Source organism: Canis aureus, chromosome 4, assembly GCF_053574225.1.
Source record: "Canis aureus isolate CA01 chromosome 4, VMU_Caureus_v.1.0, whole genome shotgun sequence".
Lineage (NCBI taxonomy): Eukaryota > Metazoa > Chordata > Mammalia > Carnivora > Canidae > Canis > Canis aureus.
In genome coordinates this window covers 52,243,911-52,258,130 of record NC_135614.1, presented here as the reverse complement: position 1 = coordinate 52,258,130, position 14,220 = coordinate 52,243,911, and the positions used below count along the sequence as shown (strand labels likewise).

At 46.4% G+C, this 14,220-nt stretch overlaps 1 protein-coding gene across 2 annotated transcripts in view; it reads right to left on the bottom strand.

Annotated features, from left to right (window-relative positions):
* The window catches only part of CCNJL (cyclin J like), a 56,024-nt gene extending 44,832 nt beyond the window's left edge, over window positions 1–11,192 (bottom strand). Inside the window, exons 1-2 of one of the 2 annotated variants that reach the window (XM_077895667.1) lie at window positions 11,174–11,192; window positions 10,234–10,348 (exon numbers count right to left, since the gene is read on the bottom strand). In XM_077895667.1, the coding sequence (XP_077751793.1) occupies window positions 10,234–10,296 (63 nt within the window). In that variant the 5' untranslated portion in view covers window positions 10,297–10,348; window positions 11,174–11,192. Of the gene's footprint in view, window positions 1–10,233; window positions 10,349–10,735; window positions 10,848–11,173 lie in introns of those variants that run through there. The other variant, XM_077895666.1, reaches the window with a different exon arrangement.
* Window positions 11,193–14,220: the final 3,028 nt, after the last annotated feature.

Below are 14,220 nucleotides of genomic sequence, written 5' to 3'. Positions count from 1 at the left end.
TGTATGTATGTATGTATGTATTTATTTATTTATTTAGGGGGGCACAGAGGGAGAGAGAATCCCAAGCAGACTCACCACTGAGTGTGGAGCCCAATGCATGGCTTGATCCCACAATCCTGTGATCATGACTTGAGCCAAACTCAAGAGTCAGACGTTCAACCGACTGAGCCACCCAGGTGCCTCAAGAATAATTTTTAAAGAAATGTAGTATGTGGACCTTATCTGGATAATGTTTTGAATAAACCAATGATAAAAGCCATTTTTGAGACAAGTGGAGAAGCTATATATGGACTGGACAAAAATAGATATTAATGAATTATTAATTTTGCGAGATGTGATAATGGCATAGTTGTTATATTAAAAAAAAGATCTGTTAGCAGTATTTATAGGTAAAATGACACGCTGTCTGGGAAATAGAGGGAATAAGTACTATGCTTGGTGGAAGATACATAGGGATTCGTTTTACTATTTTTGTGTATCTTTAAAAATTTCTATCATAAAAAGTTAAAAAGACAGAGATATGCTCCAGAGTCAGACGTGCACGTAGTTGTCTGGGTTTTTCACAATGACCAGAAAAATCAATAGCCATTATGTGCAAAGCTGTCTTTCACAGCATTAGATCTAATAGGTCCAACATATTTTAGTGTATTAGATGAACCACAACAAAACCAATTCCCTTCTGATGGTCATTTAGGTTCTTTCCAACTTTTCCTTAGTTATTGAATCTAGTTCCTGATTCTTCTAATGACCCTCCCCCCCATTCTCGTAACCCCCAGCCCCCTACCCAAGTCACTGGATGGTCAAGTTCTGGACTAAGTAGCTCATGGTACCAGTGAGGATGTCTCCATCACAAAGAATGCCTAGGCTCTGGCACCACCTGCTCCTGTGACCTCCAAGGGAGCCGATGTCTCAGGACAATCAAATGTCCTGAGCTTCAAGAAGGATTCAGTTTCTTTTTTTTTTTTTTTTTTTTAAAGATTTATTTATTTATTTATGATAGACAGAGAGAGAAAGAGAGAGGCAGAGACACAGGAGGAGGGAGAAGCAGGCGCCATGCCGGGAGCCCGACGTGGGACTCGATCCCGGGACTCCAGGATCACACCCTGGGCCAAAGGCAGGCGCTAAACCGCTGAGCCACCCAGGGATCCCCCAGTTTCTTTTTTTAAAAAAAAGATTTTATTTATTTGAGAGAGAGAGAGAGGGCATGAACAGGAGAAGCAGAGGGAGGAGACTCTCCACTGAGCCAAGAGCCCGACGTGGGGCTCGATCCCAGGACCCTGGGATCATGACCTGGGCCAAAGGCAGCCACCCAGCCACCCAGGTGCCCCAAGGATTCAGTTTCTAAGTACGTGCCACTTGAGGGTAGGGAGCAGCCCAAGCTGAGGGGGCTAAGAGAGAGCATTGGGAGTTTTCTGGTCAGAGTGGAAGATTACCCCCACAGCCCTCATCCAGCCTGACATGCATCCCAGGCTAGATCCCTGCTGCAGATGGGGCTCCCCAGGTCCTGGAAGATACTGAGAGTTCCCTTCTCATACCCCTCCAGCCTCCAGTGCTGTTCCCACTCTGGGTTCTGATTCCTTTCAAACACAGTCAGGAGATGCCATTTTGACCTATCTAAAGGCCACTGATTTTTTTTTTTTTTTTAAGCAATATCTAGGCCTAGCAAAGCTGCTGGGAAGCAGGCACTCTCCCACACCATTAGTGGAAGTACAAGCAGATGCAACCTTTCAGGAATTTATTAACTGGTGATATGCAAAGTTCTTCTGAAATTGTTGTGAACAACAATTTCATTTTAGGAATTTATTCCCACAACCACACTCACAGACAGACTAGAGTCACTACCACGGTGCAATTTAAAATCAAACGGTACACTAGAAATGCCTCAGAGGACAAGAGAGAAATGGATGAAAGAGCTGTGTTATATACATAAGCAAATGGACTACTACTCAGCAGGAAAAAGAACTCCTAATAGACACAACAACATGGACAAATTTCAAACACATTATGTGAAGTATAAAAAGGCAGACAGAAAAAGAGTACATATGGGTAACTCTACTTATATGAAACTCCAGAAAAGACAAATACAGTCCACAAATAGCAGATCCTTGCCTGGGGTTGGGAGCAGGATGGAGCACAGGGGAGCTTTCTAGGTTGATGGCAATGTCCTGTAACTTTTTTTAAGATCTTTTTTCAAGTTTATTTATTCAAGCAATCTCTGTACCCAAAGTGAGGCTTGAACTCATGACCCAGAAAAATCAAGAGTCACTTGCTCTACCAACTGAGCCAACCAGGTACTATGGCAATGTTTCATATCTTGAATATGGTGGTAGTTACATGAGTGCATACATTTATCAAAACTCACTGTGCACTGTAAACTGTATGCACACTTAAGATCTCTACATCATACAATTTTAAAAAAGGAATAAGCAGACCTACTTAAATATCCAACAAGGAGATGAGCCAATTAAATCCTGGTATGTCCACACAATAAAACATGATACATGATATTGTAGAAAAATAGTAAATGATATAACTATAAAAGCTATAGATAGCTTTTTAAAAACTATATATACATACTACAATAGTATGTACTTTTTCTCTTTTTTTTGTACTTTTTTTTCTTAATATACTATAGTATAGTACTTTTTTTATAGTACAATAGTATGTACTTTTTTTCTTACCTATACTATAACTATACTTTTTTTCCTAACTATAATATACATACTACAATAGCATTTTGTAAGATAAAAATATATATATTTAGGTAAAAAATGACCAAGAAGGAATATTCCATCCATTTGTTCAGTAAAAATTTGAGTATCTACTATATACCTTTATAGTTACAATGAGCAGAAAAGACCAAAAAAAATTCCTTCTGGTCATGGAGATTCTGTTCACTGGCCTCACAGGAAATATTTAAATTCCTAAACATATTTAAAAAATCAAATGGTACAAGAAAGTATAAATTATACTACACTTGTGTTAGAACACACATACACATGTGTGTTTGCTTATGCATAGAATAACTGGAAGGATTCACGAGAAGCTGAACTCAGTGGTATCTTTTAGGATGGGAAGCTAGGGGCATGGAACAGGGTGGAAGGAAACCTATTCACCATCTACCTTTTTATATAGCTTAGTTTTTAATCATGTTTTCATATTACTCATTCTAAATAAGCACAATTGCTTGTTTCTCATTTTTTTTTTTTGCTCATGTCCAATAACCAGGAATTGGGTGCAGAACAATAATGCAGAAGTGTGTGCATGATATACTGTGAAATGAGCAGAGTGTTTTGAGACAAGATATTTTCCATTTTTACTAAAAAAAAAACCAAAAACCAAAAACCAAAATAAAAATGTATCATGATGGCATGCAGACAAAGGAACAGAAGAATCTAACCCAAAATATCAACAGAGATTACTTCCAAGTGCTGGGACTGTAGGAGGAATTTTACTTTCTTCTGTTTGCTTGTATTTATTTTTGCAGTCTCCTAAACAAACAAGCAAAAAAACCCCCAAAACAAAATACAACCCCACCCTACTTTGTGTGTATGTGTATGTTTAATAACTTAAAAAAAAAAAAACCGAGAAGAGAGAAAACAGCAGACCCACAGTGTCACCTCTTTCTGCCAGGTGCCCAGATACACCAGAGAATCGTTGGCTGCACTCCCTTTCCCCAAGGGGCTATGTGGTTTAGGAAGACAAAGAACAAGTCAAGGGCAAAGGCACAGGGCCAGCTCAAAGCCTTAAACATCCTCCCCTCACTCAGCAGAGGCTTCCCAAGCCAACAGGGGTGCCCGCCAACCCTCCACCCCACCCCCAAATCCAGAGGTCCCAAAGGCTGCCCAAGGAGGCCCATACCCATGCATTCCCCCCGGGACACCTGAGAGACAGGTGCAGCAGGGATCGCACTCCCTTGAGGTGCAGATGAAAGGAAGGCTCCAAGATAATTTGCTTCTTCCACTGGTAAGATGCACGGAGACCAAGTCTCAAGTGGGTGCTGTGGGCACACTGAGCGCTTCTGTCATCTAAGACCAGGGCGGCTCCGGAGAAAGCAGGAGTTCTGATTCAGTTTTGTCCCTGGCTCCCTTCAGAAAACAGGTGGGGGTGCTGGTGTCACAGAGCCTCAGAGCTGAGGCCTCTATGAAGGACGTCTCACCAAGCTCCCCACCCCACCCCATTTCCCAACCCACCTTCCATCCTCACTATACAACCAACCCACCTTCCATCCTCACTATACAACCCCTGGGGGCAGCCCAGATCAGGCTTGCAAACAGGCCTGTGGGAAACCCTGCTGAGACAAAAAAGCCTCACTTTCCCCAGCAGCATCAGGTCTCCCTTGAAGACCATAACCAGAAAGCAGCCCTGTTGACAGGTAAGGGCATGTCAAAACCAGCAACTGGGGTCTGAAAGGCTTAAAGGACACCTTTCTGGAATTAAGCCGGGCAGACATATCCCATCACTAGTGTCTAGAGCATTTTCTTTTTCTTTCCTTCCCTCCTTCCTTCTTCTCCCTCCCTCCCCACTTCCTTCCTTCCTTCCTTCCTTCCTTCCTTCCTTCCTCCCTCCCTCCCTCCCTCCCTCCCTCCTTGTTCTGTAAGTCTAGGCCACTGCTACATCTCTTGGTAAAGATTTTATTTACTAGAGAGAGAGAGAGAGAGAGGACACAAATGAGCTAGAGCAGGAGGGGAAAGGGTAGAGGGAAAAGCAGACTGCCTGCTGAGTAGGGAGCCCCAGAGCCCAACACAGGGCTCGATCCCAGGACCCTAGGATCACGACCTGAGCTCAATGCAGACACTTAACTTACTGAGCCACACAGGTGCCCTTAGAGCATTTTCTTATTGGCAGATCCAGTTTTGTCTGCATGATTTGGGAACAACTGTCTCCTGAGTATGCAGAAACCCAAAAGGAGGGGAAGGAAATAGAAAACCAATTACGGTGTGAAGCATGGACTTAGATCAGCACTTTGTATAAATGTTCAGCCTTGCAGTAGGGAAGTTAAAGGAATTTCGGGAGAAGAGTGAGAAGAAAAAAAACATTGATATTGGAAGGGATAAATAAAAGGATATGAAAGCTTTAGAAGCCACTAGAAAATGGTGTGGCCTTAACCCAGGGGCAGGGGACCGAGCTGGGGTGAGATCCTACCACCTGCGGCTGTCAGGGCTCAGGTAAGAGAAGGAGGCCTGGAGGTGTCCCCTCCCCTGCTCTGAGAAGTGAGAACACCATCATGTCCACCCCAGGGACAGGCAATAGGAGAGGCCACATCACTTGAGGCTGAGAAGCACCACACACAGGTGAGGTACCAGAACTCAATAAGGAAGGCCCTGGCCAGGCACTCAGCCCTTCCAATGCCCAGAGTCAGGCCAGAGCCCAGGACTGCTAGCTTCTCAGGGTGGTTTCTAGAAAATCCAAGAGAGCCGTTGTAACATAGATTAAACCGCAGAGCCTTCAGTGCTCTAGACGGCAGAGCCTTGATTGTCTCCTGACACTCGTTTCCAATCTTTGTTAAAATGGGTGTTTTTGCAAATGAATTTATGTTCAAGCTCTGATCCAATGATCTGGTTGCTCTCCACAGTTACCTACACCCCCCGAGTCTTCTAGTTTCCCATCCATAAAACAAGGTCAATGCCAGCACTAGGGCAGATATGAGATGTAAATGAGACAGCACATGGGGGGCATGCTTGGCACACCGCCTGCAACAGTAATTGCTCAATAGACAGTAGCTGCCAACGTTATCATCACTAAATGTCATCTGTTGATGGTATTTAGGAAGATCTTTGTATAAATTCAGCCACAAATCAATAAAAATGTCCTTTATCAGTCTACTGGTTTAAGAAACATGGTCTTACGTAGCTAAAGTTCTCTAAGAGTGCAACGAAGCAAGCTTCAGAAGTAGGCTGATTGCTCTGCAGATCTGGGGCAGGGCAAGAAGACCCCCAAGGTATCATGTGACACCCGATTCCAGGAGGAGGCGAATAGGATGAAGGAGAGAACATCTGGCACACAGGCTCCCCAGGACTCCTGAAGATAAAGCTACCAGATTATGCCAAGTAGGGCTTGTCGACATGACTTTGGGAGGATGGGATATTAAATTTAGTTTAATTTTATTTTATTTAAGATTTTATTTATTTATTCATGAGAGGCACAGAGAGAGAGGCAGAGACATAGGCAGAGGGAGAAGCAGGCTCCCTGCAGAGAGCCCGATGCAGGACTCGATCACAGGACCCCGGGATCGCGACCTGAGCCGAAAGCAGACGCTCAACCACTGAGCCAACCCAGCACCCAGGATCTTAAATTTTAAACTAGTTCTAAAGCTCACTTTAAACTTAAGGTGCGTTCCTCTTTGGGGGGAAGAAAGAAAAGGTGACTCTCAGCTTTAATCTGAATACTCATGGGGACATGCAACTGGTTACCGAGGAAACACCACCAACAGCCTCACTGTCACCACTGGCAGTGAGGATCTGTTCCTCCCCTCAGGTTCACTGAAGGATCTGTTCCTCCCCTCAGGTTCACTGAAGGAGTTCAAGGGCACAGGTGTTACAAGTAAGAAACCTAACCCCACTGTATTGGTTGGTAGCCCCTGGCCCCAGAAAGTAGCTGGAGAAAGGGGTTCTAGGTCAGTTTCAACAGAAGCAATACGACCAGGAAGGATGACAAAGGGGGCAACTGAAGGCTGAGCATGGAGTAAAGGCAGCTTGAGAAGGAGACCGTTCTTCAGAGCCTAATGGGTAGGAGGAGGGTTGCTTCACAGTCAGGATGCTTGAGACTAGCTGCTTAGATTTTGCTGATGGGTGTCTAGCTGCTGGGTCCCAGGTGCGTGACTTTAGGCAAACTGATGCCTTTCCCAGCCTCAAAACCCTCACGATCCAATAGCCCAATGGGATAATGATGCCTTTCTTCACAAGGACTACCTGTCGCACTTGTGAAGCCTTCTAAGGGTGGTCACAAACCCCAAGCCTTACTCTAACCACACGCTACATGAAAGTGACTGTCGGTTTCACATTCGGCCTCACATTTAACAATCGTTAAGTGGAAGAGGCACAATGCCTGTCACGTGCCTACCACGAATCTCCCATAGTCCTCCAGTCCTCTCACTCCCTCCTAACATTCCTATCTTCCTATCAACTACACCCCCCCCCCCCCCCCCCCCGTTACAGAAGAGAAAACTAAAGAAGATTCATTCTTTTCACCACTCCACTCAGATCAGAGGACTCTATTCTGGACACTGACACCTGGCACTGAACAAGACAGACACAGGCCTGTTCTTACAGAGCACACATTCTAGCATGGGGGAAAGATGATAAGCAGAAAATAATTCCAGATACTGGTAAATACTATCAAGAAAACAAGACAGGATGAGTTGATAAGAGAGACACAAAGGAATAGTAATAGAGAAAAGCAGACTTCAAATAGAGGGAACAGCCAGTGCAAAGGCCCTGAGACACAAAATGAGCTTGACTCATTCAGGTAAGAGAAAGGAGGAAAGAGTGGGAGGCAAGGTAGGAGAGCAGGCCAGGGCCCAACTGTGTCAGGTATTACAGGTAGAAGTAACTGTGAGTGCAATGGGATGACACTGGAGGTCTTTAAGCAGGGAACTGACACGATCTAAGTTCCAGTATTAGTGGGAAGAATGGACAATGGGGGCACCAGGTTCAAAGAATTTCAGAGAGTTTAAACAACCAGCTCAGAGTTTGATCCCCGTAACTAGTTTGCGTTCAACACCACAGTTCATTTCCACGTGTCGCATTTTACATTCGGTAGTATAATGCTATTCTGGAATCGCACATCTGACAAAGTGCGGCTCCCATTCTCTCTGTGATCCAGCCTTGTTTCCTGCGTTAATCGAGTGAGCCTAACAGATATTTACTAAAATACTGCTCTGGGAAAAATAAAAGGCCAGCCCTCAATCCTTAAGAGAGGTGAGGCTGGTATGGATACCAGCTTCCCCCTGTCCACACATTTCTCTGCAAACTCTCCATGAAGCCAAATTGTCTCAAACTATCTGCTTCTTTGAACAGAGACAGGAAATAAAGAAGAAAAATAGTTAACATATTGGGAAGGCGGGACACTATAGCCAAAGGAACATGGGATTTCCCCTTATAAGATTAACTTCAAGACCACAGATGACCCTGGGCATCAAGCCCTGGGTGAGGTTTTTATTTCTAATCTGTAAACCCTGGACAAAGCTGCCCTCCCTCTGAGGTGGGCAGCCCAGAGGAAACTAAGCGCTCTGGCATGGTGAGACACAACGGGGGACTGCCTGCCCCTGCTCCTGAGTGGCTGGGAGACTCATAAAGATTGGGGATTCTCAGGTGACTGAGCTGATTTAGTTTATACTGCTCTCAGAAATCCTTCCTGCTACAAAGGGACAAATTAGGTCAAAGTCATTGCTGCTAACCTAAGAGCAGAACTGACAAGCACCATAAACACGGAAGCCCAGGTTCCATGGCAGTTCTCACTACTTCACTTAGCCACCACCTCCAGAAAAGGACCAAGACTACACTGCCTGGTCTACCAACCCACTATCCCTGCTTTCTAACTTCACACCAAGACTTTGATTTCTTCTCCAGATGCCCAGAATGAGCTGTGCCTTGGCCATTCTGTTCCAAGAAGAAGACCAAAGGAAGCAGAAAAAAGCTACAGCGCGGTAACCAACGCAAGACAGAGGTAGACTAGGAGGTACAGAAAAAAAGAAAACATAATTTGGCTGGAAGACAGCTACTCCCTGATGAGGGGGTGGAAAACTCTGGATATGGGATGCCTGGGTGGCTCAGCGATTGAGCATCTACCTTTGGCTCAGGGTGTTGTCCCGGGATTCCGGAATCGGGTCCCACATCAGGCTCCTTGCAGTGAGCCTGCTTCTCCCTCTGCCTATGTCTCTGCCTCTCTCTCTGTGTCTCATCATGAATAAATAAATAAAAATCTTAAAAAAAAAAAAAAAGCCTGGATAGCTGGTGACTTTTTAAGCAGAACTCCATAGACACTGGATACAAATGCACTGGATGCGGGACCTGTTGGTGTAGGGACCCCGGTATCCCACCAGGAAGACGTCTCCCTCCCTATGTTGGGCTGAATAATATCCATCCCCCACCTAGCCCAGTGCCAATTCATGTCTACCTAGAATCTCTGAAGGAGACCTTACCTGGAAATAGGGTCTTTTCAGATGTAATTAGTTAACAAGAGATCATATGTGATTAAAGTAGATCCTATTCCAATGACTAGTGTCCTTAAATGGAGAGAAAACAGACACGCAGATAGAATGCCCTGTGACAACCAAGCCAGGGTCGGAATGAGGCATCTAGAAGCCAAGGAGCAGCAAAGATTAGGGTGGCCCTGCCAACACCTTGATTTTGGACGCCTGGCCTTCACAATTGTGAGAGAACCCATTTCGGGTGTTCTTAAGTCCCCTTGTCACAGTAGCCCTAGAAAACCAATACACTCCTTAATATCACACCTGTTTCTCAAACCACCCTTCCCAGTCTCAGTCCAGAGGCAGAAGGCAAGACACAAAGGCCATGTCACCAATCCGCTTGGGGGTATCTACCTTCCGCAGTGCCCATCGGCACATTTTCCTTTTCCTTTAAGTGAGGGGAGTGAGTGCAGGGATCACATTTCAGCTGTCCCCAGAGACACACTGGCAGGGGCAGGGGAGAGTTTGTTTTCTCCCCACTTCCTCCCAGTTTCATAGCCTCTCATTTAGACTAGTGTTTCTTAAACTGTATTCAGTTCCATCCTAGAGATTTCTTTTTTTGAGGGGGGGGCATAACTGTACATACCTTACACTGTCACTTACCACACGTCTTTCTACCGAGTCACAACTTTTATTATCTTAAAAGAAACTGCTACATCTTTATAGTCGGTGGGAATCAGCATGATTTATCCTATGCAGAACTTGCTAGGTATGCATTTTTAAGTTTCACATTAAAAATAAACGCACAATCACTTTTTTTTAAAAAAATGTACTATTTAAAATCATCTCAGGTGTCAATACTGCGGGAAATACGGCTTTAGGGAGTACAGTGACCATCTCCGTGTAGAGGTCTGGGTTCCTAAAACCAGTTAAAGCACTCCCAGTCTCCGGTTTGCCCCCCTCCCCGCACCCCACCCCGACACTCGGGGAGAGAGGTAAGGGCTGCAAGAAAGCGAGGCGCCGGGAGTGTCCAGTGCCTACGCGGACATCGGATCCAGACCCCACTAAGGACGCGCCCCAGGACCGCGGCGGGAGGAACTGACCTTCTCACGCAGGGTGCAATGGACGTCCGAGGCGACGCGCCCTTCCCACCACGGCTCATCCATCCTCGGGGACGCGGCGCCGCGAGCCGACGCTACCGGGCTCTCGGGGCGCTCCCTGCGTGGACACGGCAACTTGAGCAGCCGCAGCCGCAGCCGCAGCCGCAGCCGCAGCCGCAGCCGCAGCCCGGCCCCCGGGCGCCCACCCCCCGCGTCCCTACCCGGGCTCGGCCCCGGGGCCCCGGCCGGCGCGCGGAGCTGCGGGTCCCCTCTGCCCTCTGCCCTCCGCCCGCGGGAGCCGGGCCGACCCGGCGCCGTGCAGCAACTTGGCGGAATTTCTATCTCCCTTTTCGCAAAAGTTGCCGCGAAAGTTGTGGACCGCGCTAGGTCCGCCCGAGCCCGGGGCTCCGGCCGCGGCCACCGGCTCGCCGTCCCCAGCTCCTCCCCCGCCGCCCAGCCTTTGTCCTGCTCCCACATCCTGCCCCGGAGCCGGGGCGAGACTCACGCATCCCTCTCCGGGCGTGGGGGGCGGGGGCGCGCGGGCCCCGGGAGGGCCGAGCCTGCGGAGCCTGCGGAGCCTGCGGAGCCTGCGGAGCCCGGGGAGCCCGCGGAGCCCTCGGAGCCCTCCGCCGCCCGCACGCGTCCGCGCGCGAACCGGGCGCTCCCCGCTCCCCGCTCCCCGCTCCCCGCTCCCGCCGCCGCCGCCGCCGCCGCGCCCCTGCCCGTGCGCCCGGGTCCCGCCGCGGCTCGCAGCCTCCCGGCCGCCGGGGGCCTCCCTCCCTCGCTGGGGGAATTGGGGGCCGGGCGCCGCGCATGCGCCGCCGGCCCGCACCCCGCGGGGCGGGGGGCGGGGGGCTGGGAACTGGAGTCTTTTCTTTCGCCGGCGCTGGCTCGGCTTCCTGCCCGCCCTCCTCCCCCGCCCGGGTGGAAAGCCTCCTCTCACCTTCGCGGGGACTCGGGGTGGCCTCCCGGGCGCGCGGCGGGCGGGCGGGCGGCGGGCGGGAGCGCAGGCCCCGTGGCGCCACCTGCGCGCACCACGCGGGAGGCGCGCGGCTCCCCCAAGTCCGGTCTCCCGCCCGCGCAGCCGGAGCCTGTCCCACGTAGGTTCCACCTGTTTTTTTGTTTTTTTCTTTCTTTCTTCTTTTTTTTAAACTTGTCCTGCGTTGGGGAGGTGGGTCTCCAATTCCCACGAAAGCTCCAGAAGAGCCGCCCTGGTTATCCACGACTCATTAATTCTAAAAGAGGATCGAGGGAATAAAACTGGTATTTATTGTGTTCCTGCAGATTGTAGATCTGCGTCCCAGGTTGGCGGAAAACCAGTCTTTTTGAAGGGTACGGTGGGTGGAAAGCATGATCATTTCAGTGCAGCTGATTGTTTTAGGAAAGGCACTCCCTTGAATCAGCTGATCTATTGGCACACTGGTGGGCTCTCCTCCTGGCAGATTGGTTTCCCCCCCCCCTGATACTTTTGGAGATCACAGACCTGTTTCAAATCCACCTACAAACTACGTGATTTTTGCCAAGTTCCTCACACACTCTCAGACTGGGAACCTCCTTGTGTAAATGGGGATAAAAATGGCACCAGCCTGCTGGAGATGGTGTATCATTAAATAAGATAATTCGTGTAAAGGGATAATCGAAGTGGCAGGTATATATAAAAAAAAAAAAAACAATAAATAACCACTACTAAGGAACCTTTAGTTTCTGACTGATATCCTCCAAACACATGCCCACCTGGAAAAAAAATGTAAAAGTCAGCTTTCATAAGTTTCAACTGGAGCTTACAGAGAGAAATTTTAATGTTGAAAGAATTGTGTGTGTGTGTGTGTGTGTGTGTGTATCCATATGCTCTTGTAAAAGAATGAAATACCTAGGAAAAAACTTACTGATAAGTGCAGGTTCTTAATAAAGAAGTTACAAAGTTAAAACATAAGAAAGGCTTGAAGAAATAGAAGGAGGTGAAAATACCAACTTTACTCAAATTAACTTTTTTTTTTAAGTAGGCTCCATACTCGGTGCTTGAACTCAGAACCCTGAGATGAAGGCCTGAGCTGAGACCAAGCGTCTGATGGTCAATCAACTGAGCCAGCCACTCAGGCGCCCCTCAAATTGGCTCTTGTAATAAAATTCTAATGATTGCAGATAGATAGGGGTGGGTGAGGGATGACACACAACACTTTTTGTTAACATTCAAATGGAAGAGTATCTGTGAGAAAACCTAAGATTTTTATATTTTAAAAATGGAGAATAGAGTTGCATTACCAAATCTTAAAAAACATATTGCCAAGCTGTAATTATAACAGTGTGACGCTGATAAAAAAATGAATGGATAAGCATCAGTGGAATAATTGAGGTCTAGATATCTATACAAGATACTTAAAAATTAACCTTAGGATAAATGTGGTATTTCACTTTTGAGGGAAAAAGAATAAATTCTTCAATAAATTAGGCTGGGGAAATTAATTAATTGGAGGAACAAGTAAAACTAGATATTTATTTAAACCATCACCAATATAAATATGAGAACCTGTTAAATGGCAGAACAATTTAGTAACAAGTCTGATATCCCTTATTCAAGGGAAGACAGTCCATGGATTGGGGGAATACAGGGTCTCAGCAGTGGAGCTCTATTCCAGAGGGATTTTGGACAAGAGGAAGTTTTCTAGAATGTTAAAAAAGGCAATGCAGAAGAGAGCATGACTGGCTAGTTGGAGGTTAGGAATTTCCTTACAAGACTAGCAGGTCCTATTTTCTAAGGTAAGGTAAACTAGCTAAAGCTAATTTGGAGATTTGTGATTGGTGTATGTTAGGTTTCCTTGCCAAGTGTTTCCAGAAAAGTACAGGCTGACTTAGGTTTAGATTTGTGGTGTGGGACAGGCTACTAAGGTGGCGTCCATGTTATGAGTTCCTAGCTATACATTAGTTTTTATCAAGCCCAAAGAACTACTACAAACAAACAACAGCAACAACAAAATCACAAGACAATATAGGAAAATATAGGTGAATTATTTCAGAGGAGAAAGCCCAGATACAAAGCACAGGAAGAAACCAAAGGATGAGTATCTATGTTTGAGTAAATGTACAAGACTTAGACATATCGAGTATCATCGAAAAGGCAAATGACAATTTGGAGAAAATGTTTTTAACAAATGTGACGAAAGGTTGATCCTACTATCTGGACCTCTTTTTTTTTTTTTAAAAGATTTGCTCTATTTATTCATGAGACACACACACAGAGAGAGAGAGAGAGAGAGAGAGAGAGAGAGAAAGAGAGAGACACGGGCAGAGGGAGAAGCAGGCTCCATGCAGGGAGCCCTTGTGGGACTCGATCCCAGGTCTCCAGGATCACATCCTGGGCGGAAGGCGGTGCTAAACCGCTGAGCCACCCAGGCTGCCCCTATCTGGATCTCTTATAAATCAATACTACATAAGACACCAACACCAAAATTCAGAAATGGATGAACAGGCATGCCATGAAAGAAGAAATTCAAATGGATTAGTATCATTTTGAAAATATTCATACTAGCTAGCAAAGACAGTATTATTATTATTATTATTATTATTATTATTATTATTATTTTAGAAATAGTGCAGTATGGGGCTCCTGGGTGGCTCAGTTAAGCATTTGCCTTTGGCTTGGGTCATGAGATCAAGCTCCATTTTGGGCTGTCGGGCTCCCTGCTCAGCTAGGAGTCTGCTTTTCTCTCTGCCCCTCCTCCCCTCCCCTACTGAAGCTCTCTCTCTCACCCTCGCTTTTACTCTCAAATAAGTAACATCAAAAAAGAAAAGAAAAGAACATCCTTGTTGAGGATTTTTAAAAACACAATACGCAAGCTTGATAAATTTAAGTGTTGTTGGGAGTATAAATTAATACCATCTTACTAAAAGATGTAACTGAAAAAAAATTTTAAATGTATCCTTTGATCTAACTATTCCACTTCTGGAAATTTATTTTAAAAAATAAGCAGATGAGTACAAAGAAAGATTTAT